Genomic DNA, 26,815 nt, shown 5'->3' with positions numbered 1-26,815 from the left:
CCCTTCAATTTGATAACTCAAACCCTCAACGTTATCTCTGGAATCTCTCCAAACAATATGCATGGTGACCTCACGAGTCAAGAGTGATGCCCTTGGGTCTCAGTTAATTTCGTGGCAACCCCAATATTTTCCTCAGCAAAACTGGCCAAAGAGATCACGAGAGACCTTCAATATAATATATATGGGACTAGCAATGTAGAACTTGCACTTGTTAATCTTCTTTGTAAGTTTGATTAGGAAGTGCCAGGTGGAACGAAAAATAAAGACTTGGGTTTTAAATGTTTTACCTCGTGTTACCGTGCACAAGAAGGATGCTCTTAGCCTTATGGCAAGGAACACACCCTAAATGATAATAAAGGAAAAGGCACAGGAATGAATAAGTTTCTCAATTTGAGCACAACCAAAATATCTAATTAATATTACAAGGAGGGTTGGTTGTAAAGGATTATTTCCGAAATAGCCTATAGATAGGACCCTTTGGGCAATCTTGTAAAATTACGCAAAGGATGGAATATTAGTGAATCCGCAGTACTCATCAGCTCTTAGATAATCGAGTTCACAACAATGAATCCAAAAATTTTGAACACACATAATGGACATTGGCCATGGCTCCCAATGAACTTTAGCAGTAATAGTGATACGCTCTTAATTCGTGAAACCGAGAGCAATATCGAAACTACCACTACTTCGAGCGAGTGTTTGCTCCAGAGAAGGGATCTCAGAGATTTGAGAATGAGAAGGAAGAGTCAGAGAGAGAAAGAAAATTGTTCATTCATTTCATGCTCTCCAAAAACAACAAAGCTCAGCAGTATATAACAGAAATTGAAAATAACTAATTTTGACAACGCAACCGAAAACAACAAAAAGGAATCCGAAATAAACGCAGCCAAGCAAAGCACTTTCATGAATCATCCTAAACGACGTAGTCTCTTAACCAGTCTGGAAGTTTCTTTTTTCGTTTGGGCCGTGGATTATCTTGCACTGGTTCATGGTGAACTTCATCCATGGGCTGATTGACTGTGGATTCTGGGCTTGTGGGCTCTTGGTTGAGCTCTTCTGCTAATACCACCTCTTATGGATCCAATTTGATAAACAAATTCGTGTCAAATAGAATCTACTTTGGATGCCCTTCGAGCACCATATGCTTATGATATTGATCGGACTCTCTTCCGCAAGGCTTACGATTAGAAGTCAAATGCTATGCCGGCAATTTTACGGCGGTTGAAAAACCAAGCATGCGAATGAGTCCATATCTTCGCCAGCACTAAAGACTACACACTCACCCATCATGGACCCCTTTTCTTGACCAATTTTTGCCTCAAGGAACTATATATTCTATCGTAGACACAACGCTGTTGCTTACGATTGCTCAAACAATTACAACATAATGGCTTTGCCAATGATCCTTTTACTGGTGCCTATCTTCCTGATCCCGATAATTCTCCACGTCCAAAGATACAAAACAATCAAAAGCATTGCTTTGCCACCTGGGCCTCGGGGTCTTCCCTTCATAGGCAACTTGCATCAATTTGATTACTCAAACCCACAAAATTATTTTTGGAGACTCTCTAAACAATATGGCCCCATGGTGTCCTTGCGTCTGGGTTCGGTACCAATCCTGGTTGTTTCCTCAGCAAAGATGGCCGAAGAGGTATTGAAAACTCATGATCTTCAATTTTGCGGTAGGCCTGCTTTGGTTAGCCAGCAAAAGGTATCTTACAACGGCTTAGATGTGGCGTTTGCACCATATAACGCTTACTGGCGGGAGATAAGGAAAATATGTGTCGTTCATCTCTTCAACTCTAATAGAGTGCAGAGTTTTCGACCCATTAGAGAAGGTGAAGTATCCATTCTGATTGAAAAGGTATCAAGATCAGCTGTTGCTTCGAAACCTGTCAACTTAAGTGAGCTAATGAAGTCTCTTACCAGCTCTATTACCTGTAGAATTGGTTTTGGCAAGAGTTATGAAGTCGAAGACCAGGGAATAAGTGAAAGAAGCAGGTTTGGTGCTCTACTTGCAGAAACTCAGTCCTTGATTGTAGGCTTTTTTTTCGCAGATTATTTTCCTTCCATGGGCTGGGTTGATAATATCACAGGAATGATTCGTCGGCTGGAAAGAACCTTCAAAGAATTTGACGCATTCCACCAAGAACTCATCGAAGAACATATGGATCCAGCAAGAATCAAAACAGAGCAAGAGGATATAGTTGACGTTTTACTTCAACTATGGAAGCAAGGTGGATCGAAAGTTGATCTTACTTGGGATCACATCAAAGCTGTACTCATGGTTAAATTCCACAACCAATATATATAGTTATATATAGAGAGAGTGGTTAATTAGTAAGGGATCTCTTTCTTATTTTAATATAGCGAGACTGCGAGAGTGAGGGATAAGCTAAAAAGATAGAAAATCGCAAATTTCAATATACTATAATACATGATACACTATATTAAAATACGTGTTTTTTCTTATTTTATAAGTTTACCCCTTATTTTAACTTACTAAAAAAAATTATTGTTTACTAATATATCATTTATTTTTATTGCAGGATGTTTTAATTGCTGGCACAGATACGAGTGCAGCAACCCTGATTTGGGCCCTGACTTATCTTATGAAGAACTGTAGAGTAATGAAGAAAGTTCAAGAAGAAATTAGATCATTAATCAGAAACAAAGATTTTGTAGACGAAGACGATGTTGAAAAATTATCGTATCTCAGAGCTGTAGTGAAGGAGACTTTGAGAATGCAACCGGTAGCTCCGTTGCTAATCCCAAGAGAAACAACGGAGAAATGCAAGATAGACAGGTATGAAATTCCACAGAAGACGCGTGTTTTCGTAAATGCATGGGCTATAGGAAGGGATCCTGAAACTTGGGAGAATCCAAATGAGTTTTACCCTGAGAGATTCATTGACAGCCCTATTGACTTTAAAGGACAACACTTTGAGTTAATACCCTTTGGTGCTGGCCGAAGAATTTGTCCTGGTATACAAATGGGAATCGCCACTGTGGACCTTGCTCTTGCTAATCTTCTTTACAAATTTGATTGGGAAATGCCATTTGGTATGCACAACGATGATCTAGACTTTGATGCTCTCCCAGGACTTGCGGTGCACAAGAAGAATCCGCTTTGTCTCGTGCCTAGGTACCACTACCACGAATAGGCAAACGCATGCATATCGATCGAATAATTAAGTGTTTGATGTCAATAAAAGGGATTGCATGTACGTCTCTCTCGATTGTGCCATCGCATGGCTTCTAATGTTTCCTTTGTCTTGTTGTTGATCATGTCTATCAGAGTGATAAGCTGGCAATATCAATTAATATGCTTCTTAATACAGAAATGTTCTTATGTATTTTGAAATAAAAAAATAAAAAATAAGCTAGCAATATCAATTAATATGCTTCTTAATACAGAAATGTTCTTGTGTATTTTGAAAAAAAAAAAATTGACTTCATAATAAATTGTCAAGTATAGATTGATTATTTATCATTTTATTGTCACATAGTAATTCGTATGAAGTCATGTATTTATCACATCAATAAGAATATAAACTTGTAAGTATTATTTGTAGTTAAGAAAAAATAAGATAATTAAAATATATATATTTTTAGCTACGTAAATTACTACTACTATTCCCTAATTAATAACACATTAAATTTACTTTGACGTACGTTGCTTTGTTTAACGCATGAACAAAGGATGCTAATCTTTTTGCGAATACTTTATCCACCATTTGTAAGATTATATTATATTGTGATACCCGATTGACACGCACATGCTAAGCGTAGCTTTGATTGCTGCTTGGTCTGCCTGAAGTCGTGTAAACCCGAAATGAATTAACAAATACGAAGCAAGACCTACTCCCCCCACCCGAAATGATGGGCCATATTATTTATAAATCCGATATCATTTCATAAGATTCTGAAATGAGCTAAGCTACTCGAAGAAATTTCTTATAGATCAGATCAAAGGCTTTAACTTTCTTCCATTTTAATTTTGATTGTGTCTGCTTTGTTGTTATCATCAATAATTATTTTATTAGAATCTTTGACTTTGTCAAAGTATCAACTAAGTGGTATAAGAGCATCTCTAAAAGACTTTATAAATTTTACTCTTCAAATATTTATTTGTTTACTTATGTGGCAAGTATAAGAGTGAAAAAATATATTATTCTCCAAAAGAATTTTCAAATGAAAATGAGTTAATATTATTTTAATTAAATAATTATTTTTTTAATGGAAAAGTCAATAGTAATTAAAACACCTCTCTCTCTTTCTCCAACAAAAATTAATAAAATATAAATTGAAGAAGGAGAAAGAAACTCTCCAAATTTAAAGAGAGATGATCATTTTTTATTTAAAAAAATTTAATTAGAGTGTCTTTTGGAGCCTTAAATGATGATATGACTCTTCAAATAAGTAATAAAATCTTATTTGAAGAGTCTTTTAGCGATGTTTCTTTATCTTTAATTAACCACAACTAACCCATTAATCAAATTACACACCAAATCATGAACCAAAAAGCTCTTTTAATTTTTTTTTCTTTAGAAAGTTTGATGAAGATGATGAAACGAAAGATGGAATGAAAAAATGTGCATTGCATATGTTAATGGATAAATATGTGCGAAGAGGTTGGATTTTTCGGTCCGTTTTGACTATAAAAAATAGAAAATTATGAGTATGTTTATTTGAATTTGTTAAATTAGATTAAATGTTGGGCTATTTTCGAAATTGTCCCAAATATGTTTGGTAGAATCATTTGCCACAAATATTTATCAATCTTATCTTTTACAGAAAAAACAAAAAAAAAAAAACATGTTTGTCAATGTATGAGTTAAGGCGAATTAAACTGTCATGACATTAATTGATAATGAGCAATAATTAAACTGCTGACTTTTATTATTATTATTATTACTGATTATTGACAGCACGGAAAATAGATTTCACCATTAAATAACTAATGAATTGACGAGGAGACCACGATCTCCCAATAGAAATAACAGGTTAGGGTGAAGCCTTTGTGCTATCAAGATTTTGGTCAAAATTAGCAATCGTGGAAAAATGTCATATAACAAATGAAGTCTGCCGTGTATTTTGGGCAATCTTTCAAATGCAACGTCAATGAAACGATGCAAATGGAAACCTCTAGAAACAGATTCACTTTATACAAACAGTTCCTGAGCTGTAGACTTAGACAACCTTTGAGGTTTGCTATCAAAGTCAGAGTCGTTTCTATCCAAACCATTAATGATTTTTTTTTTCTTTTCGTGTTTTAAAATCTCTCCTACTTCATTTTCAATTTGTAGTCAGCAATCAAACTGCCCTATTTAAGTCACTTGACTTGTCATGTCAGTCGCGATTTCGTATCAAGTGACGATAAACTACCAGCCTTTGTGAATAGATTATGTATTGAATATTATAAGGGCACACCTGCTCCGCACAGGTTACTGGGAGAGACCGCTAACCCAACTCAAAGTCAAAAATTGGGCGCGGCGCTGAGGGTTGGGGAATTAATGCTTGGACTCGAACCAATTCCATTGGTAAATTTCCACGGTATTTGTAAGGGAGATATTTAGCCCTGCCAAAATAAATTTACTATATGGCACAGCAAAATTTCTACCCCATTAGTAAAAGACGCTGCCACTCTAGAAAAAAATTTCTCACTTCTCCATGACCTCGAAATAAATAACTTTGTAGTCCAGAATGACTGATTTAATCAAGCACAGCAAAGTGCTGAGAGCTGAGTGTTTGAACGTGTCAAAAAAAGACAATTGATGACAAAATAATGCAAATAAACCGGGCTAATGTAGAATAAGATACACTTCTCTACACACACAACAAAATTTCTGATTTGAAGCGGAAGTAAATGGGCTATGACTTACGGGGCCGTCCTCTTTTACCAGTTTTCCCTTGGACAGACTGTGAACTTTTATTCGTTGAAGTAGGGCGACCACGGCCACGCCCCGTGCCTTTTCCATCACCTGATAACTTATTAGCAGCTTTACCACGACCTCTACCAGAGGCCTTTCCACCAGCCTGTTTCTTCCTCTCTGACTGCCCATTTGCCTGTTCTTCACTGTCGTCACTTTCATAATCACTGTTCTCTTCCTCTTCCTCTTCCTCTGATGAATCTTTGGATTTCTTCCTCTTCTTGGAGTTATTAGAAACTTTAGCAGCACCTTTTTTTGGGGGCACTGTAGAGTTTCTATCAATTTCCTCATTGTCTGCATGAGTAATTTCCAAAATTAGTCATTCCACAAATTCAGGATACCACAACATACCGCCAAGAGTTCTTACTACAGTGGCCTATGGACCAGACCAGTCATAAATAACTAGAGCCTTTTACATCAACTTACCTTGACTGGAAGCTTTGCCATCGTAAACATCAAGCTGTCGAAAGGATCACATATTAGAGGCAGCCTCCCACATAAAAGTGACGAGATAAACAACACTAAGCAGCAGCTAACAAAAATATCAATCCAGATCCATCTCCAACAGAATAATTTGGCATTGCATTAAGCAAACAACCGGTCACGACAAACAGAATCCCCTATCAGTATGTTGGTATTCTCTTGACAGAATCAATAGTATCTAGTTAAACTACTAGAGAGTTTCAACTAAGAAAATGAAAAATGCGTAGAACTGGCCAATAATAAAACTATCCAAACTGCCAAGCCTAAATTGGTTCATCCATAAGGAAATTTTATTACTCAAAAAATTGTGTGAACTGTATAAATAGAAGGCACTTTCAATCTCTAGGTCTTTGAGCATATTCTTTACATAGGATAAACCACTTTTAACACTTCCATTATACTTAAGAAAGCCAACATGTAACAAAATCTTCTAGCAAATTTTGTTCTAGGCTTGGGTACGATAAGATAAAGAGTAAACAAGTGTTTATGGTAAAGCACAGACAAAGAATCTCAAAGAATTACCTGATCAAGTCGTTCACCAACATTTGTTCTATCAACTATAACCAAGGAATGGCCATAACCACAAGCAACACTGCAACCAAAAAAAAAAAGAAAAAAAAATAATCACACCAATATCACAAAAGAAATTAAAATTGACATACAGATACATATAAAGATTTTTTTAAGAATGCTAATTTCAGTGTCAATATCATAAAAGAAGTCAATAAGTACCCACCTGATAACATGCAAGCCCTCAAGAATATCTACCTTTTTAGGCATTGCAGAAGACCTGAAAAACAGAATCACACCAAATTGAAGATTGAAGAGAATAAAGGATAAGGCTTCAAAGTAATAAAACCATTACTATACTGATAAGGTTTCATACTTCTGCCCATAAGGACCATATCCCAACTCTCCATATTGAGCATGACCCCAACTTATGCAAGAGGAATCAGCTCCGACAAAATGATGCATATTGCCTGAATCCATGCAACGTAAATTCCATCCACTTGAAAAAACAGAAAACGGTATCAGTGTAAGCAAGAGGCAGACTAGTTTCAAGCAGGCACACCAAGTATCATAACAAGGTGCACAAGCAATATCAATCTCAGTCAATATGATAGACAACTCAACTCATCGCCAAAGGAGTTAATAAACACAATATTTGAGATTCCTTAAATTATTATAAGATTTATTTAACTGAAAATAGTGTGAGTTACAATAATTTTACTAAAGCATTCAATTCACAAACAAAGCAACCTTCAATAAATCAGATTCAGCGCCTCCAGCTTAACATGATACAAGTAAAAATTTCACTCTGAAGTCCTGCAAATACCGACTAGGTTCCACATCTACATGTAGAGATCTCTCTATGCAGACAAAAGATGGAAAATGAGTGGCGGTTCATTTCAAAACTGATTCCTCAAAATCCCAGAAGCAAAAATAATTGATGTAAGCTAAACAGATTAAAGATCTGTACACATACACAAGAACCACTTAAATGTAGAAATTTCTCAAGTAGATAAAACTAAAGCAAATATGATTGTAGGTTTGATTTAATAGGATTCTAGATATGAGATTGGATCAATTCAAAGTATGGAACAGAGTAGAACCTCAAATCCATGAGAGGCTTAGGATACATCCAGTCATCACCATTATTTTTAAGTTTGCCCCACATGTACAACTGTCCACCACCTGGATAAAAGCAAAATACGGAAAAATTATCACTTCACTCAAAAGCTTAACTCCACTTTCTTTAGTACTTTGATATTAAGAAAAGTAATCAAATTTAAATTTTTTGCAAGGGCACAAAGACACATGAGCCTAGAAGCAGCAAGAAAAAGGACACAGACAGAGATACTTTGAAGAGAAGCAACTAGCAGAGAGAAAAGGTACACTAAGGACATGAGATGCTAACTACATCTCATAATACATCGCCATTTCGTATAGGATGAAACTGAAGCATAATCACAGCTATGGGTGAGCGTATAACTGGCAAGCCAAGTAGCTAATTTCAATAAGTCTAACAGAATGCTACTAAAATGTTTTTACTTTTAAAATACTGAATTCATATACTTTTCTGGTGCTAGGCTGGTTATATTAATGAACTCATCATCCAGCTTTCTTGACAAAAAAGAGATTGGTGCAAATATATACTACCTTAGAATAGCTTGCCTATTTTTCTATACTGACACAACCAGTTTCATCCCTTAATTCTCAAGCACATTCGCCTATTATGCTGTATCAGAACCCTGCTATTCAACACCGTAGAGGAAACACATTGGCTTAAGAGCTCCTCATCCCATACCAGTTACCAGGATAATTTTAATATTGAGCCTTGACTTTACAGGTAGGGTGCTAAATCATTACAATGTCATCACCTTGAAGCAGAAAACAAACAAAAAGGCAAAGAAAAAAAAAAACAATGCTGCTATATAATTGAAATTGTTTCAATACGCTAGCTACAATATAACACATAAAGAAACATTACCTGCAGTACATGAAGAGTTAACAGAACCAGCTGAAATAACTGCTTCAGGAGGTAGAACATTATTCCTCTGAAAGACGTCAACACGACGTGGAACCCACTCATCTTTCTGCTCTCTATGTCCAAGCCTACAAATGTTCGACCAAGGAACAATATGAATGTTCCTTGGTAGTAGGGGAAAAAAATGCAACAAAGAGGCTAATGTTAGATAGCAACTACTGACCTTCCATAACCACCAAAGCCCCACCTACACATTTTTCAGCACAAGTTATTGTCAATTGTCAGCACATATCAGATATCTGAAGGAAGATAAAAACAAATGATCAGCATGGAGAGAACTTACGTGTAAACATAGCCTTTGGAATCCACAGCCACTGCCAGAAACAAATTAGAAAATTAGACAGATAACAGTGTGAAAATTTTTTAGTGGGAAAAGAAGAAAGAGAGAGAGAGAGAGAGAGAGAAGAAAGCAGGTGTTATCATCCACCTGTATGGTTTGTTCCACATGCAACCTTCACAATAGTTTCTCCTGCAAGAGCAGCTATAGCTCTAGGTCGTGGTTGGGCTTCGTACGCAAGTTTCACAGAGCTATCCTTAGTATTATACTACAAGAACAGATAGTTTCAAGTCAAGATCCATGGCAAAATCAAGTTTCATCAAACACACTTCAAATTGGTTAATCAAGATGTAGTTGTAGCCCAGAAAATTCCAAACCTAAAGGCCAGATTGTCTGCAGCCACTTCAAAACCTACCTTAAAACAGGAGAACTTATTCAGATCGCTAATAGAAATAATTCATAATTCTAATACACCTCATGTTTTCCACCACTCTAAAATCCTCAGAGACTCCATATCTTGATTATATTTACTAAATAGCCTATGAATAGTGATTGACGTTTTCGGACAAAAGAGAACCTGCTAACCACAACATTAAAGCAGGATGATTACTCCAACTTTCCATCCAAGATTAAAGACACCCGCAAAAACACATAAAGTGTCATGTCTCTGAGCATCCACAGATGTTGCAAATGGTCCAGGAAACAAAAATCCATTATTAATCTACCATGAAAAAAATAAAAGTAAAAGTAAAACTTCTACAAACTGACCTCATTGTCAGTTCCATGACCAAGCTGACCATACTGGGGAAGGCCGGCATTCCTACAAATCACCAAATGTTTGCAAATCAGGGAGCAAAATAAGAACATTGGAATCCAATCAAATAGAAAAACACTGGGATAAATCAGCTACAGTCAAGTAACAGATCCAAAAGAAATCTACAAACCATACAATATAGATGCTCCTTCAACAGAAGATAACCAAACTGTGAAGTCAGCCCCACAAGCAGTAGCAGTGACTTCAGACACAAGACAGCGAACAGGAGATGGCTCAATTTCTACAAAAATAGAGAAAACCAAATATGAACAAGACCTAACTAGCAGGAAGAGGGCAAAGTAATCTAGAACATTGTTATTTAAAAAGAATGTATCCTCTAAGGTATATAAAAGCATACAAAAGTGACTCTCCATGTAGCCAGCGTGAAGATTACACCAGTTGGCCATTAGCCACATAAATGGAACCCTTAATGAATCATTCCAACATTGGCATACCCAAGCTCACATGAGACAAACCTAGATTATTTGAATTGTATCACGAATGCACAATGCTATAGATGCCCATCACAAATATGAGAAACTTTTTCACTTTTGCAAAATCATTTATAACACCAAACAAGACAAGAATGCCTTGACACTTGGGTGAAAATTTATTTATAGCACTTTGGCAAGAGAGATCAAATATTAAAGTTCTCACTAAGCATGTGTCCTTCTAAGAGAATGATCAAAATTTAATAAAAAAACCAGAACAAGAGTTATTATTTTTATGATGAAATTTCATTAAACAAGAACTTCACAAAACCAAACCTACCATTTCTTATCGAGCCTGAACCCAGCTGCCCATGCTTATTCCAACCAAAGGCTAAAGAATTACCATCTTCAGTAACCACCACAGTATGACTCCTCCCTGCTCCAGCCTTTTTAATTTTGTACCTTAAGAAAACCGAAGCATCACAAAGAACTAGCTGTTAATTCACTAAGCCGAGAGTTCTATGCACAAAATTACATCTCAGAATGATCAACTAACAGAAAGATGCAGATACAATTAAGGAAAAAGATATATCTTTCCGCTCAAATCTTCCTTACAATCATCGTCAACAATAGCATTTCTAATAAATAGAAGCCATACAAACAAAAGTTTATCCCAGTAACAAAGTGGCAGCTTACTTGGAAAGTTCAGAAACAATTGTCGGCCTATCACGCTGAATTTTATCTCCATGACCCAATTGCCCCCTCTGCAAAGATGTACACAAGCTTCATTGGTAGAGATAGACGGAGCAAAATAGATTAATACACATACTTACATCCAAACGAAGCTAAATCAAACCTCATTGCGTCCCCAAGTATAGCATCGCCCTTCAACGTCTACTGCCACACAATGGCACGACACTGCATCACCCATAGCAATATAGCATGAAAATTAAAAATAATAAAATAATAATAAAAGTATAAACAAATAAATGAATAACCAAAAAGACGATTCTCTTGAAATAATTCATTTTACATTATTAAAAAAGTAATTGATTGTACTAACCGCAACCGGCGGCAACGAAGCGGATGTCGACTCCTACGAGGGGGCGGAGGCGAGTGGGAGAAACCAAGTTGCCATCAAGAGCACCTTTGCGTCGACCAACAGCATCCCAACACGTGGATCCGCAAAACAACAGCTCTCCTCCCTTCTCCTTCCCAGTCTCTTCTTCCACCATCTTCTCGGCCTCTAGCTCCGCCATTTCAAGTCAAACGCGCGAGGAAGGGTCAAATAAGCCCAATGGAGCAGATCTAGATGCTTGCGTTTTGAAATATGAACAAGCAACGGCCAAAATAAGGGTAAAATTGGCGGGAAAGGGGGAGATAACGGCTAGTATCCGAGATCGAGGAATTAGGGTTTAAGCAGTTGGACGGAAGTGAAGAAGAAAACGAAACAAAACCCTAATTCATTTTCAAAAGGGGCAACTTTAACTTTAATAGCAATCGATGACTTGAGGAGCCTTGCGGTTGAGGTGGAGTGTATTATATGTTTTGTGTAATTGGGTATGTATTTGTTTTACTTTTTATTAAAAGGATAAAAAGCGATTGTTTGGGATTTCCAAGAACAGGGTGGGTCCTTTAAATCCTTTTTATTACCATTATTATTGTTGTTAATTATAAAAGGAAAAGATTAATTTTATTATAGTCTGTAATTCCATATCTACAATTGATTTTGTCACTCCTTACCTTTAGCCAGCCGTAGCCTACAATTTTATTTTTTCAACTCGAATTCTTTTTAAGTACTTTTGATTTTTCTTTTTTCTAGTCATTGTCTTGGAGATTTTTCTTCTCCTACCATTAGTTAGGACTAGGTTGTCGCATGTCTCTCTGTTTTGCACTTTTACTTGTTAAGATTACGAGGACCTTGGTCAATCTATTTTTATTAAAAGGAATTACGGAGAAATTACCCAAAAAAAAAGTTGGATGCAAAATTAAGAAGGAAAAGACACCCATGCGGGGCTGGGTGATGTACTCGTTTTAGTTTTATCCCTCGCTTGATTTCGCTGATGTTGTCAGTTTAACTAACAAGAGTAGTAGTGGTTGAATGGATAAAGTGAGACAAGATGCAGACGCCTTTTGGTTTCGGATTTCTTATTTTTAGCCCACAAACTGTTCCCCTTTTGGAATTCAAACCGGCTCAGGTCCATTTACCCGGCCCGTGCTGAATGTAATCGGACGAATAGCACTTCCCTCACCATCTTTTTCATTTAACTTGCAAGAAAAAAGTAATTTGAATCCACTCCACTTGACAGGTGACATTCCTTTTCATTTCTCAAAGAATTCGCAGGACTCTCAACAAAGAATTAAATAGCAATTGTTGATGTATGAGAGGAGATTAACTGAACTGATCTGCGAAGTGGAAACATTGTAGAAATTGAACAAATTTAGTGAAAGGTTTAATCAACTGCGGTCAAGTTCTTCGCTACTCTTTCAGGCATTGTAATACTCTGTCGTTTGATGGAATTCCTTCAAATGTAGTAGCAGCAATAACATATTCTCAATGATAAAAGATTAAGTGACAGTAACTTTTGAATTGTTAAAATTTATATAGATCGATCACCTAGGTCAAGTACACTTAACGCAAAAAATTTATATGGGGTGTTTACTTACAAGAAATAAGAATAGAAATTCTAAAATGAGGTGTTTACTTACAAATTTGAAGTTTGGAATCGAAATAAAATTGTTGTTGGACTTGGAACCACCATTTTGGAAATCATTTTTGGAGTTTTGATTTCCAAGTGAGAGTTTAAGAATCATAACCCCATCTCTAATACTAACCAAACTACCCTCACTATATTTTCAATTTTTCTATTTTATCCCTCTGTTAAATATTTGAAAAAAAAAAAAAACAAATCAGATCAATTCACTATGGAGATGACTGTTACTACTGCCAATATTGTCGTTGAGCACCTGTTGGTCATCGTCGTTGCTGCTCGTTGCCGATTGTTGTTGCTATTGCTATTTACTGCCAGTCATTGTTAATTTCGCCGATGATGATGATGATGATGATTATTATTATTATTGCTGTTGTAGTTGTTTTTGCTATTGTTGTTATTATTATTATTAATATTGTTTTCGTGTTATTGTTATTATTATGATTATTGTTGATGTTGTTGTTGTCGTCATCATCATCGTTATTATATTTATTAATATTATTATTGTCATAATGTTGTTATTTTTTATTTCTATTAACAGTAAGTTTTTTGAAGAATAATAATAATCATAATCAGAATTATTATGATAAATAATAAAAAATTAAGGACATTCTAATAATTTGTAACAATTCAACTCGATTTCAGACAAAATAAACACATTCTAATGGGTACTGTCACCTGTAGCAGCTAGCTGCAGCTCTATCTAAATTTATTTTGCTATTTAGAGCAGCAAACTAAAATCAAACACATCGTGAGACTGATTTTGAAACCTGATACAAGAGAGCTCTCCAAGGACCAATTTGAAGCTCAACGTTTCAAACGAGTGAAGACAAGAGGGTGGTGCCAATTCATTATAACTAACTAGGCAACTTTTGTTGAGCTTTTTAAGTATCAAGCCATTAAGCAATTGTCCTGTTAATTAATTACTCTTCTCCTTCTTATCTATAATCTATCATATATATGAAGAAATTTGTGTGTATTGTATTATGGGGATAATAATAGGTTTTAAAATAAATAAATAAATAAATAACGAAAGTTCATTTATTCGTCCAAAGATGGGGGAGTGAATAAACTCGCTATAGCCATTGAAAAAATCACATCACCGGCAAACCCTGTAGCTGCAGGGACTCCATCATGAATTTCCATCTTATATGAACTTGGAAATAATTAATCGGCTTATAATCTTCTTCTATTCTGCAAAACAAATTAATATCATGCACAGCAACCTAATATATAATCAATAGTTTATATATATATATATATATATGTATAAAAAAAAATAATCCGTTTACATTTTCTTCTCTAGAATTGCACTTCTGATTGAGAAAAGATAAGTCAATTCAGAGCTTAGCTTGGTATATATATGCGTGCATGTCAAAAAATACAGAGAGTTTCAAAAAGATTCTTGTGGGATAACATAATCTCCCTATTATGTTGAGATTTCTAAGTGAGAGTTTAAGAATCAGAACCCCGTCTCCAAGACTGACCAAACTACCCTCACTATATTTTCAAATTTTCCATTTTATCCATCTGTTAAATATTCGAAAGAGAAAAACAACAAATCAGATCAATTCACTATGGAGATCACGGTTGCTACTGCCAATACTGTCGCTAAGCACTCGTCATCGTTGCCGATCGTTGTTGCTATTGCTATTCAATGTCAGTCATTGTTGATGATACGCTGATGATGATGATGATTATTATTATTATTGCTACTCTAGTTGTTTTTGCTATTGTTGTTATTATTATTAGTATTGTTTTCGCGTTGTTATTATTATGATTATTATTGTTGCTGTTGTTGTTGTGGTCATCATCGTTATTATCTTCATTAATATTATTGTTGTTATTATTGTTATAATGTTGTTATTTTTTTATTAACAGTAAGTTTTTTGAAGAATAATAGTAATAATCATAAATATTATGATAACTAATAATAAATTAAGGAAGTTTTATTAACTTGTAACAATTCATCTCAATTCAAACAGAATAAACACAGTAATGGCAATATAATTTATTCCAATTTCTATAATTGAAGTAAATATCTTATTATCATTCACATTCTTTCTTCTTATTTTAGTCCATTCTAATTCCAGCTTCTCATAATTCCAACCCATTATTATTATTATTATTATTTATCAATTAGTAAATGTACCATTAGTTTTGAATAAAATAAAAAGTGTATGTAGTTGATAGAGAATGATTGGCTTACTCATATTAGCTTTGGACTTTGGTTAGCTTAACATTTCGCTGCTGAGAGTGAGAAGGATTGCCATTTGCAAACGCCAAATGCCAAATTCCTAAGCTGATCGATGCTGCATTCGGGACGTCCGACGAATTATGATGGGGTCTTGGTACTGTCAGTTGTAGCAGCTAGCTGCAGCTCGATCTAAATTTATTTTGCTATTTAGAGCTGCAAACTAAAATCAAACACGCCATGACGCTGATTTTGAAACCCGATAGAAGAGAGCTTTCCGATTTGAAGTTCAACGTTTCAAACGACTGAAGACAAGAGGGTGCCAATTCATTATAACTAACTAGGCAGCTTTTGACGAGCTTTTTAAGTATCAAGCCATTAAGCAATTGTCCTGTTAATTAATTATTTTTCTCCTTCTTATCTATAATTAATCGGCTTATAATCTTCTTCTATTATGCCAAACAAAAGTTAATATCATGCACAGCAAACTAATATATAATCAATAATTTATAAATAAATAAAAAAGAACCATGCATAAAGTAACACAATAATTGAAGGAAAAAAAAATCACGTTTACATTTTCTTCTCTAGAATTGCACTTCTGATTGAGAAAAGATAAGTCAATTCTGAGATTAGCTTGGTATATATATGTGTACATGTCAAAAAATACAAAGAAAGTTTCAAAAAGATTCTCATGGGATATCATAATCTCCCTACCATGCTAAATCTATTTCAGTAATTAAGTAATTAAAAAAAAAACATCTTAGCAAGAAAATAAGTACTTGAATTACATATTAAAGGGGGATTGTGACTTGCTTGTTGCTCCCCCTTTAAAGTTTTGTCGATATTAGCAACTCTGATAGGCCAAATAACCTTTAAGCCCTAAGAATTTTAGCTCTATATATGCAAGTATAGTTTTTGTTAAATTAATGCCTTTAAAGACATAATACTTTAATATGATTAACGAAATATGCCATTTCTTTGTAAAAAAATTTCCTGCCATTTATTTTTCTTTTTACGTATGTTACAAATGCAAAATAATGTTTTAAAGTATAGAAAGTAAAATTTGGAGTGAAAGTAGCCTCACCGTCCTAAATTAATATTTTTCTAATTTTAAAAATTGTTCAGTATGTACCTACACACACATAGTGATGTCAATGGGCACTACCCGCATCGGGTTTGACATTACCAAACTCAAATCTGCACAAAAATTAAATTGCCAAACCTACCCGTAACTTGCTGTAGGTTTCAATTTTGTAAAGAAAATCCACCTTTTGTGGGTTTTTACAATTACCAAACTCGCAATAGTACCCAAGGAATTTTTTATGGGTTTTCACATTTAAAATCACAAATATTCAATATATAAATTTATATTAATAACAACCTAAAATTCTACATAACATACTCAATTCTAAATTTAACCAATGTAAATGCAAAATTAAATTTTCAACATCAATCCAACACAAATTTTGAAATTTAAGAATAAAATATATAAATCCATAAAAAAAGCTACAAACTAGTATTTAAAAATAACAATTATCAATTTATATTATCATTAAACACAAGTTCCAAAAAAAGATATTTATTTCATTCACCACCATTAGCATCCATCCAACACCATTCCTACAATAATAATCAAGATTAATATTTTTTAAAGAATAATATGTTTTAAGTACTAATCCAAAGACTAAAATTATAATAATGAAATAATGCATGCATTAAGTTAAAGAATAATAGTTCATACAAAATTATAATAAGTATAAAATAATCCATACATTAAATTAAAGCTTGTTAGGACTTAGGCATGTTGCAACTTGCACACACGTTTGCACTTTACATTATTTACTTTATATATTTTTAGATTTAAATTTTTTTCAATTAAAATTGAATTAAAAGTATTAAAAAAAAGTTGCGGGTTGGTGTATATCTATTCGAGTATCCACTGGATATTTGGCTAATACCAAATCCACCCGCAACCCACAAAATTATCCACAGCAAGCGAGTTTTGACAGACAAGTTTGAGTGGGGTGCAAGTTTGCGGATAACATTCCCATCCCTACACACACATATATTATGGTAACTAATATTAATTTAAGCAAATTAATTAAATTATGCAAAATCATCAAACAGACAATAATACCTGTATTGAATTTTAATTGCTCGTTACAAGGCAGACAAAGACCATCACCAAGGCACCAATACGAACGCTGGATACTTAACCCCGTTCCACGAATAGGTAGACCGAGACAAATGCACAATTGTTTGCTTGTAACCTAAGAAATAGAATAGCCACTCGCCCTTTGGCCGAGTGGTCAGGGCAGGAGAGTAGCAGTTCGAACCCCCACAAACGCAACGTGGGGGTATTTCATTCCTTAATTATAATGTATAATTGAGTAAATATAATCTTTTCCCTTACCTAAGTGTGAGTGGAGTAGACATCCTTCGCATATTAGTGAAGATTAAAAATCTGGGCAGAGCTCCATAAGCATTGATGTAAGTTGGTTCTAGTAATAATCTGATTTGTAAATATCAATTATAATCCCATGTAATATGAGTTGTAATTTAAGAAATAGTCTTGTGTAATTAAAAAAAACCTAAGAAATAGAATTGAACTGCCACAATTGTTTGCTTGTTACCAAAGAAATAGTATTGAATTGCCACAGTCCCCAACCCATAAACACTAGCACTATTAGAAGAAGAATCTCTCCCTCTAGTTGACGCAGGTTTCTAAATTATTCTTGGTAAATTTTCGTTGTGCAATTATAAAAGCATAAATTCAATTTTCCAGAAGATTCCATGTTCGCGAATCCATGAATTATGGTACCAAGAGTTTGTTCCATATCTTACGTAACATTCACCAAGTAACCCGTTAAAAACTTTCAATTGCCCTCGTCGCAGCTGATTACTTATCGATAATACTACTAATAATGAATCTTGAAACAAACATTCACCAAGTAACCCGTTAAAAACTTTCAATTGCCCTCATCGCAGCCGATTACTTTATCGATAATACTACTAATAATGAATCTTGAAACAAACAACCGTTTTTCTTGTTTTAAACTATTGATCACTGGATATGAAGAATTGGTGGTCGTTTAGTGGCCAATCACTGATCTAGGCAATTCAGACCGTAGTCATAATATAAAATATAATATTGTAAATATTCTGAGCAAACACAATTATTTATTTCTAAAATTGGAACATCATTCCGGGCAAATGGATGAACAAGCAAAGTTAGTTGGATTCTCCATTGTCTAGACACAAGAAACCAACCAAGAAAACAAGAACAATAGTCAAGGTTCACTTATATATAAAATAACTATTGAACGATACTTTTGAGCCTACGTATACTGCTATACTACTATTAGCCGACATGGCCGGCCTATTACTTCCAGTCATGCATAGCAGCCTCATGACTTTGCTGCCCAGGTTGCAGTTGGCCACGCTGAGGCTGCTCCTGCATCTTGGTTCTGCTGCTGATGCTGCATCTGGAACATCTGATGATTAATGGAAAGCTGCTGAGCCATGCGGCTTGAAAGTTGGGCCTCTCCATTGACCTCTGCAGCAGCGAGCTTCAGTCTCTGTACTTCTGCAGCCAATGCCTCGTTCAAAGCTGCCAAATCAAGCACAAAGTAGGATGCATAACTAACAGAAAACCCCTTTTTATGACAGCGTGATCCTAAAATAGTTTATTAATCCATAAGTAAAAACTAAGAAAATCCATTAACTTGCTTTGGAAGATGGAGATAAATCTAACACGAGTCAAGATGCCCTTAATTGCATAAATAGAGGACAAGTAACAAACCGAACCAGTGCAATGATCAACACTGGTCTCACTGCCCCCAATCAAAAGCACAAGGACAAAGTATCAATCCTGAGGTGTTAATCATATCTAATATGCCCGACCAACTCATTCAAGAGAGCTAAGGAGCAGTGAACCGTGCTGGAGAAGAGTTCTCATAAGAAAACAAAGAAAGTGCTGCTATTCAGAAGCGCTAGTCGTTAAATCAATCAAAATAATGATGAATAGTATAACAAGCCATCAATCAATCTATCTAAGGGATTAAATGAAAGAAAACTACCTCAGTATGTTTCACAAGCCATGGAATCAAATGCTAAGAGCAATATCAGAACAAAAGGTGAAACACAGAAAAAGTTTCGCACTTCTGGTGTAGTCAACAGATATAAATCACAATAACAAAAGAGCTTACACCTTGTGCATATAAATAAGATAGGTCTGAGTTCACAGATGAAGTAGAAGAAGGTAATAAAAAAGAAGAAACGAATTTATACCATCTTTGAGTTGAGCCTGTTGCTCCATGGCCTGAAGTCGGAATTTCAACTCATTGTTCTCACTTGTAAGCCCCGCAGAATCTCTCTGAAGAAGAACAAGGTAAGGAAAACAAACAAGTGCACAATCAAAATTGCTCGAATTAAAAATGGGAGCAAAACAATTAAAAACTCAGCAATGGGCAAAATCAACTCTGCAATACTCACTTGTAGTATTGTCACCTGGGCAGACAATGTGGTAGCCTCGGTCTGCAGAGTTTGAACTTTTTGCTCCAATTCTGAAATGTATCGCATCTTCCTCTCCTTGGAACGAGCAGCTGATTGCCGATTAGCCAAAATCCTAAGATGGGTAAAGAAACAAGGGAAAAAGAGCTCAATGACATATTAATGTCATTAATGATGAACACTAATGCAGATAAAAGTCAAAAGCACAACACCTTTTGGCACGTTTCGGATCTGATAGAGCAATCTCTGCAAGCTTTTCATTAGCCCAAATCTTCTTCAATTCAGCATCATTGAATTCACCATTAAACTCCAAGCTCATCTTAGCTAAGTTCCCATCACTTGGATTGCCAGGTGAAAGTTGACCTCCCGGAGGAAGTCTCAGTGATTCATCATCAAAAGGCAAATTCCCCATGTAACTATCCATCGAAACACTCCTACAGTGCCTAACAGTTGGAGCAATATCTCCACAAGCACTCCTCTTGATCCCCTCCCTCTTCTCACTCAAAATACCGGAGCTACTCCTCCCATATACTCGACTTTCCACCTCGTTATCACTACTCTCACATCCATTCGTCTTAGACCCGCTAGCTCTACTATCCATATCCTTATCCTCAGTACACGATGAGTTCAATGTATCAATATTCTCCAAATTCATATACTCGTTAAACAAATCATCCGCAACATCTTCCTCCGATTTCCTCTCACCCATCCCTTCCACATTCCTACTTGCATCCTTCTTAACATTATTCCACTCGGATTCTTGCTTAACCAACTGAATTGGCTTCTCAATCGCTCCCTTACTACCAATGGGTATCAATTGGGTCGATGATTGAATCATAGCCGAAAATCCCAAAGGAATATCACTACTAGATCGTCGATGACCTCGACGGGGAGGCAAATTCTCAGAAACCCTTGAACCATTATTATTAGTGACTCTATTAACAGGAGAAGGGATTGATAATCCAAGAGAATTAACAACTCTTTCGTCAATACAAACACTAGTAGTATTATTACCAGAATTAGGGTCAGAGAAAGAAGACATAGAAGGACTCAATGGAGGCAAAGAATCAAGCAATGGTCGATAATGAGATGATGGCAGCACCATATGTGGAAAAGGCAAAGAAATTGCATTAGGATTATTATTATTTGGGTGTGAAGGAGGGATACCTGGTCTCTTGTTGCTGTCTGGACTCATTTGACTTGCACTGTAAACAGTCACAGGCTTTGTAAATCAAGATGATGATGATGATGATGATGATGAAGAATCAAGTTTTTGCATATTTTGTAAAATCAAAGCAAAACAAAGTATTTATTTATTTTTAAAAGTTAAAAAACAAAACCCGAATGGTCGGTTTAGAAGATGTCCGTACACGGCAAATGAGAGCTGAGAATGGAAAGTGAATCTGAGAGGGGAGATTTTGTGAAAGCAAATATGGCGGTAATCACGCCAAAATTTACAAAAACTGCCGGAATTAGAAATATTAAATAAATAAAAAATCTGTGAAACCTCAATATTACCGAGAGAAGCACAAGGGTTTCGTGTAGGACAAGATTGGATTTTTAAGAGTAAGACTCACCCCACACCGTCTTTTGTCTTTGGCTTTGCTCACTCCTTCACTTTCCTCTTTAAACTAAATAAATTTCTTTCGCTTTTTTTTTTTTTTAAATTTTTTTAAATCTATAATTCTAGAATATGCCACATATACGCGGTTTTTGTTTGGACTTTGGTGTGGGAATCTGTTTTCCTTCGTCGCCGCCGTAGATTTTATCCTTTATTTTATTGTAATGAATCTTTTTTTTTTTTTGGGAATAATATTGCACTGATAGATTAAAAAAAAAGGGGGTAATTTGTATGATTACAAATTTATCAATTTTTTTATTTGCAAATTATACTTCTTGGTTGATGTCTTGACTTTTGACTATACTTTTTTTTTTCTCCTAATTCTTCGAAGTTATTTTGAGTTGACTAAGAGTAGGATACATTGGAGTTTCCAATAAGGCTATGATTAAACTATAATAACAATAATAAAATTGTGAATTTACATTGAAATTATCAAGCATAGTAGCTGTGGCAGTTAAATAACTGTGGAAATAGAACGCACGTTATTTAGAAAGTGAAAATGATTGGAATTCATCGAAGAGCTTCCCTCTCTTACCGACCTGGCCCAAGTGTTGCGGGCATCACAAGACTAGGCCCAACATCGCCTCGTAAACCCATTACGCCTGCAGCTTTCGAATCCAACATCTCGGCCGTCGGATTAAAGCCCAAAAGCCAGGCAAAAAGACTCGAGACCAAGAAAACCCTGCCTATAAAATGGCACCTGGAGGCTAGAGTTCGATTCTAAAACCCTAGCTCATTTAAGCCGTCTCTCTTATTTCTACTTTCTTGTTTCAGTTCCTGTAGTTGCTGTCGCAAATGCCTCTTTTTCTCTTTTTTTTTCCCCCCCTCTTCTCTTGTTTCTTTTATGAACATGTTTTGTGTAGAATTTGACGGGGTCAAATGATGAATATGCCGATTTGTTGAATGCCCAGACTCTGTTTTGGGTGCTATGATTCTAAAATGCATTGAATAGGAAGATCTGATGCCTCATTATTGTTCAAACTGTTTTCTTAAATTTTTTTTAAATTTTTTTTTAAAAATTATTGTAAAACTCGTGGATGATGAGAATTATGAATTATACAGTTATCCCTGTCTGACTTATTTCTGCTGATATTTCTAAACTCTGACACCACTGTATGATGCAAAGTTTAATAATTTTACATTTTGTTTTCAGGATGTTTTTTGTTTTGTTATTAGAAAAAGGGGCCGATGACGACATTGGAATGGTTGACAGACTGCGGGTGTTCTCACTTGCGTTAATGTTGAAACTCATGAACTAGGACGGTCTGAGGCTTTTCTATTCCATGTTTTTTAGCTTTTGATTTGTGCTGTCATAAAATTTTTATTTGCCGAAGTTTCAATTTTATTTTCCTTTTCAGAAAATTTGACAGTGTTTATGGATGACGAGAAATCAATAATAATACAGTTATCCCTGGCTGATTATCTGTGCTGACATTTCTTTTTAATCTGACATAAACACTGTAAATCTTCATCGCCAAGCATTGATTCTGTTGTTGTTCTGCTTCACTGTTCGATATTTTTATTTTCTTATTTATTGAACGCTACAATGTCTAATATGAAGAAGATAACAGCACCGGCGAACAAAAACAAACAAGTTAAAGTCGTCAGGGACGGGTCAAACATTTAGTAGATTAATGGTGGGTTTAGGCTTTAGGGTTTACTTCCCCGATTCCTCTCTCTGATTGGGAAAATTGAAATTCGGAATTGAAAGGAATGGTGTTTGCCTATTTGAATGAATAGTAGTTACAGGGCATAAGAATGAAGTATACAGGACCACGTGTTTTTCGAATTAGGAAATAAGAATTTGATCCCATGAGAAGGGTTGGTACGATTGGGAATGTTCTCGTTCATTAATTTTATAATTTTAATTTTTTTATAAATTGAATTATTATTATTATTATTTTTTGGAATTATTGTTAATGATAACAATAATTTTTACAATAATAATAATAATAATAATACTATTGATTGATTGATCTATTGATGATGGTGATAAATTGATAATTGTATTATTATTAACAATAATTATTTTGAATAATGATAATTATAATTAATAATGATAATAATTTTAAAGTCATTTTATGTAATAATTTATTTTAATTTTAAGATAAAGTAAATACATCAATGATAATATATCTCATCCTAATTCCAACAATTTCTACAAAATGAACAATTTATTTTGATTTTGATTTTGATTTTATTTGGCATAAATACGAGGACATTAAAAGAGCTTTTTGAGTGTCAATCCTGTAGATAACTTGGAACAATCAAATGACCATGGATAACTTTATACAACACTTTTGTTCATACATAACAAGATTTCGAGATACAGATCTTTACAATTATCTAGAGTCGTTCAGGATAGCTTCAGTACAACAACACATATTGAACTTAAATATCATTAAACTAATACAGTTGACAACAAAAATGGTGATACCGTGATGGTGAGTAGAGAGATGGGATGAAAAATGAAACACCCATACCTAACAATCCTCATGGCGGCTATTTATGATTCTTGTTTTCCAGCAAAATCATGCCTTACCATTACAGTGAGATTCCAAATTCCTCCATCCGAATCGGTATCTTAAAATCTACTTGATTGTAATGTAGCGGTTTGTTCCATGCTTGGCCCAATGATCCTTTAGATCAACTGGATGTGACAGATCATGGCCTTCAGCTGCGAGCCGGGTAAGAAGCTTGTTAAAAGCACTTCCACTCATCTTTCTCCCACCCACTCGGGCATGCCGCTTGTTGGGAACTGCTGGTAGCGGATACATTGATAAGGAGGTTGTGCAACATGCTGACTGCCATCCCCCATTTCCCCACTTATAACACTGCCTTAATACCCCAGTGCATGAGCATGCAGGTGGTGGCATAGTTGACTCATCAAACGTAACCTGGTTCAACCCCAATACCTGACCCTTCCAATCAGACTTTGATGCTGTTGACTGTTTGTTTACATCATCATCTCCACCATCCAAATCTTGCACACTCTTCCACTCACTTGGCTTCCCAAACACGACCTTGTTCAGGTCCTCATTCTCCCTCTTCACCTTCCGAGGAGATTTTGCAGTCTTCTTATTAGGTGACAACACCTTGGGCTCTTTTGCTCGTTTATACCGCCGTGGCTTTGCAGCCTCGGAAGCGCCAGGAGACACTGGGAGGGCATCACCTGTGTGCATTTCCCTTGAGTAAGCAGCTTCACTTACGTGATGCAGCTGATGTACATGCTGCTGTGGATGGTGCATGTGCTTCACACCACGTGATATTTGGCATCCTGGCGGACATGATGACATATTACCACCCAAGGAGTTTTCTCGATACTGAAGACTAGCAATGGCATTGTCTCGTTCCAAAATAGCATTGTTTCGCTCTGCAATGGCTGTGTCTCGCTGTAAGAATGCCATGTCTCGCTCTGCAATAGCTGCCTTTTTCTCAGAAATAGCCAAATTTCTTTCTTGTAAAGCTGCATCTCTCTCAGCCATAATGGTCATTATCTGTTTCATTGATGGTTGGTGATGCATGAGCCACTGCGGCAACATCAGTGAAAGAATTGTCAGTAGACAGAGGATCTCATATGCAAAAAGCTTACATTGCAAAATGTGATACGTTAAACCACATTGTTTATGCAGAATTTCTTCAACATACCTGTCCCTGAGCTGCTTTATACTGATCTGCTTTGTGTCTTCCATTTTCACGATGCCCACCGTCATCCATTTGTGATGCACAAAAAGCTGAATTTGCTAATAACAGATATGCTACTCAACTAAATGTACAACGCCGAGTCAAATAAGCATAATTAAATGTTAATTTTCATGGAAAATATCCTGCTTTTCACAGTACAAAAGGGGACTCAGATTTCATTCTTGCAATATGCACAAGATTTCCTTCATGTTTCAGGCAATAACCAAAATCTGTGTGTGTGAGAGAGAGATATGAAGGATGTGGATGGGCGGGGTGGAGGATGATTGCAAAGACATTACCAAAAAAAAATTGACATCAGAAGCCCAAACAAATCCTGCCAATCCCTGCACAGGAAACATTGATATGTGACAATATAATCATCATGTGAAGGAAACCCAACAATCCAATGACTATATGATTTAACAACTTCTAGACTTAGACAAGATCAACCCTGTCACACTCAAGGCAGCCTATGATGAAACTTGATGCATGACACTGAATGTCGCTGAAATAACCTTCCATGGAAGATGGATAAGGACAACAAAGCCAAGCAACTGTAAGTAACTACAGGACAGAAATTTCATAGAAGCCCTAAGATGCAGAAGCGGGAAAAAAAACACATACAACATTCTCAGACTGGCTAATCACCAAGCACAACCACAACTGCATAACCAATTATACGTCGTCAATAGGTCAAGTTAAAGCATAAGAATCTCAAACATGGTAACTGCTGTTCCAGTTCCACATAAAAAACTACTACCTCATATGCATCACACAAAACAAATATCCAAATGACTGGTATCCAACCCAGTTGGGAGCCATAAGTTCTACAAATACGATTGAAAAAACTTGAATAATTGTACCAACTTCCAAGTTGCTAAGTAATCTCCAATCCCCAAAGCAAGATCCAAATTCTCGTCTAGTCAAACACCCTATGCTTCAATCAAAAACCGAAACACACTGTTTCTTGCTAATACCTAAGATGGGAAACTCAAAATTCACCTACCAAACAATCTTACACGACACTTACTTTACAACAGAACCAGAACAGTAGAAATCAAAACAGTTATAGCAAGTCAAAGCAAGCTTCGCTTGCACAAACAAAAACTACCCAACAGAAACTGACACGAGAAACAATTCTGAATCGCTTCATATCACTTCAGCTATTTACTAAACCAATTTCATGTAACAAAAAATAAAAATGTTGTACGCGATTATAGCAAGCAGAAACAGATAAAATTTATAAATATATAAAATAATATGAGAGGAAAAAGTAATCAAAGCTTACCAGGTGAAGGAGCCAGCAAGGGTGAAACAACCCTAATCAAGAGGTGAAGAATCTGTGGAAGAGGGAACAGCACAGTACAGGGCAGGAGAGAGAGAGAGCAAGAGAATTTTTCTACTTTATGTATGTCCTTTTTTATTTTGTTTTTGTCTGTCATTTACTCTTCATTGCTCATCGACTGTGTAATCTGTCCCTATTTTTATTGTCTTGTTTTTTACTTAACTCATAGATAGCAGTTAAACTTCACTCACTGCTCGCGGTTTTATGAAGAAGCCTATTGAGTTACTGTGATGAGGTGAGGCAAATGGGCCAACGGATA

The 26,815-nt window shown here is 35.6% G+C and overlaps 4 protein-coding genes and 4 non-coding genes across 10 annotated transcripts; 5 read left to right on the top strand and 3 right to left on the bottom strand.

Moving 5' to 3' along the window:
• Window positions 1-1,345: 1,345 nt before the first annotated feature.
• Window positions 1,346-3,400, top strand: LOC102617466 (cytochrome P450 71B36-like). 2 transcript variants are annotated; one of them, XM_025097120.2, is made up of 3 exons: window positions 1,346-1,838; window positions 2,058-2,287; window positions 2,550-3,400. In XM_025097120.2, the coding sequence occupies exons 1-3, from the start codon at window positions 1,388-1,390 to the stop codon at window positions 3,162-3,164; spliced, it is 1,296 nt and encodes a 431-aa protein (XP_024952888.2). In that variant the 5' UTR covers window positions 1,346-1,387; the 3' UTR covers window positions 3,165-3,400. The 2 variants fall into 2 exon arrangements, with proteins under 2 accessions (XP_024952888.2, XP_006473616.2); XM_006473553.4 differs by having other exon boundaries at window positions 1,346-2,287.
• Window positions 3,401-5,685: 2,285 nt separating this feature from the next.
• On the bottom strand, window positions 5,686-12,049 carry LOC102617176 (uncharacterized). Its single transcript, XM_006473552.4, has 16 exons — window positions 11,550-12,049; window positions 11,343-11,404; window positions 11,183-11,250; window positions 10,827-10,948; window positions 10,191-10,296; window positions 10,010-10,061; window positions 9,392-9,509; window positions 9,248-9,278; window positions 9,128-9,151; window positions 8,908-9,032; window positions 8,030-8,111; window positions 7,303-7,425; window positions 7,153-7,206; window positions 6,939-7,008; window positions 6,360-6,393; window positions 5,686-6,227 (listed from the first exon to the last, which is right to left on the bottom strand). Exons 1-16 carry the CDS (start codon window positions 11,743-11,745, stop codon window positions 5,875-5,877), a joined length of 1,620 nt encoding a protein of 539 aa, XP_006473615.2. The 5' UTR covers window positions 11,746-12,049; the 3' UTR covers window positions 5,686-5,874.
• Window positions 12,050-18,554: 6,505 nt separating this feature from the next.
• Window positions 18,555-21,522, bottom strand: LOC102616667 (bZIP transcription factor 29-like). Its single transcript, XM_006473550.4, has 4 exons — window positions 20,119-21,522; window positions 19,889-20,021; window positions 19,685-19,769; window positions 18,555-19,004 (listed from the first exon to the last, which is right to left on the bottom strand). The coding sequence occupies exons 1-4, from the start codon at window positions 21,099-21,101 to the stop codon at window positions 18,802-18,804; spliced, it is 1,404 nt and encodes a 467-aa protein (XP_006473613.2). The 5' UTR covers window positions 21,102-21,522; the 3' UTR covers window positions 18,555-18,801.
• An 888-nt stretch (window positions 21,523-22,410) lies between these two features.
• LOC112497773 (small nucleolar RNA snoR64a) lies at window positions 22,411-22,492 on the top strand. Its single transcript, XR_003064756.2, has one exon. It is a non-coding gene; the product is annotated as a small nucleolar RNA snoR64a (small nucleolar RNA).
• A 64-nt stretch (window positions 22,493-22,556) lies between these two features.
• Window positions 22,557-22,640, top strand: LOC112497764 (small nucleolar RNA R38). The gene has a single exon (XR_003064747.1). It is a non-coding gene; the product is annotated as a small nucleolar RNA R38 (small nucleolar RNA).
• Window positions 22,641-22,711: 71 nt separating this feature from the next.
• LOC112497774 (small nucleolar RNA snoR20a) lies at window positions 22,712-22,799 on the top strand. Its single transcript, XR_003064757.2, has one exon. It is a non-coding gene; the product is annotated as a small nucleolar RNA snoR20a (small nucleolar RNA).
• A 99-nt stretch (window positions 22,800-22,898) lies between these two features.
• Window positions 22,899-22,984, top strand: LOC112497765 (small nucleolar RNA R38). Its single transcript, XR_003064748.2, has one exon. It is a non-coding gene; the product is annotated as a small nucleolar RNA R38 (small nucleolar RNA).
• Window positions 22,985-23,781: 797 nt separating this feature from the next.
• Window positions 23,782-26,726, bottom strand: LOC102615788 (protein BASIC PENTACYSTEINE6). Of its 2 annotated transcripts, XM_006473547.4 has the most exons (4): window positions 26,500-26,726; window positions 25,511-25,555; window positions 25,176-25,293; window positions 23,782-25,057 (listed from the first exon to the last, which is right to left on the bottom strand). In XM_006473547.4, the coding sequence occupies exons 3-4, from the start codon at window positions 25,242-25,244 to the stop codon at window positions 24,119-24,121; spliced, it is 1,008 nt and encodes a 335-aa protein (XP_006473610.2). In that variant the 5' UTR covers window positions 25,245-25,293; window positions 25,511-25,555; window positions 26,500-26,726; the 3' UTR covers window positions 23,782-24,118. The 2 variants fall into 2 exon arrangements, with proteins under 2 accessions (XP_006473610.2, XP_006473612.2); XM_006473549.4 differs by lacking the exon at window positions 25,511-25,555.
• Between the last annotated feature and the right edge of the window lie 89 nt (window positions 26,727-26,815).

Source organism: Citrus sinensis, chromosome 5 (assembly GCF_022201045.2).
Source record: "Citrus sinensis cultivar Valencia sweet orange chromosome 5, DVS_A1.0, whole genome shotgun sequence".
Lineage (NCBI taxonomy): Eukaryota > Viridiplantae > Streptophyta > Magnoliopsida > Sapindales > Rutaceae > Citrus > Citrus sinensis.
Note: the sequence above shows the minus strand (reverse complement) of the source record. Positions and strands in the feature narration are given on the sequence as shown.

Excerpts from the sequence above, each read along its gene's own strand:
- LOC102617466 (XM_006473553.4), top strand. The coding sequence starts at position 1,388 with ATGGCTTTGCCAATGATCCTTTTACTGGTGCCTATCTTCCTGATCCCG. Across the intron at positions 2,288-2,549 it reads ACATCAAAGCTGTACTCATG|GATGTTTTAATTGCTGGCAC; the intron begins GTTAAATTCCAC and ends TTTTTATTGCAG.
- LOC102617176 (XM_006473552.4), bottom strand. The coding sequence starts at position 11,745 with ATGGCGGAGCTAGAGGCCGAGAAGATGGTGGAAGAAGAGACTGGGAAG. Across the intron at positions 10,949-11,182 it reads ATTGTTTCTGAACTTTCCAA|GTACAAAATTAAAAAGGCTG; the intron begins GTAAGCTGCCAC and ends GGTTTTCTTAAG. Across the intron at positions 9,152-9,247 it reads TCCAAAGGCTATGTTTACAC|GTGGGGCTTTGGTGGTTATG; the intron begins GTAAGTTCTCTC and ends AAAAATGTGTAG.
- LOC102616667 (XM_006473550.4), bottom strand. The coding sequence starts at position 21,101 with ATGAGTCCAGACAGCAACAAGAGACCAGGTATCCCTCCTTCACACCCA. Across the intron at positions 20,022-20,118 it reads GATCCGAAACGTGCCAAAAG|GATTTTGGCTAATCGGCAAT; the intron begins GTGTTGTGCTTT and ends TACCCATCTTAG. Across the intron at positions 19,005-19,684 it reads ACAGGCTCAACTCAAAGATG|CTTTGAACGAGGCATTGGCT; the intron begins GTATAAATTCGT and ends TTGATTTGGCAG.
- LOC102615788 (XM_006473547.4), bottom strand. The coding sequence starts at position 25,244 with ATGGATGACGGTGGGCATCGTGAAAATGGAAGACACAAAGCAGATCAG. Across the intron at positions 25,058-25,175 it reads ATAAAGCAGCTCAGGGACAG|TGGCTCATGCATCACCAACC; the intron begins GTATGTTGAAGA and ends ATGTTGCCGCAG.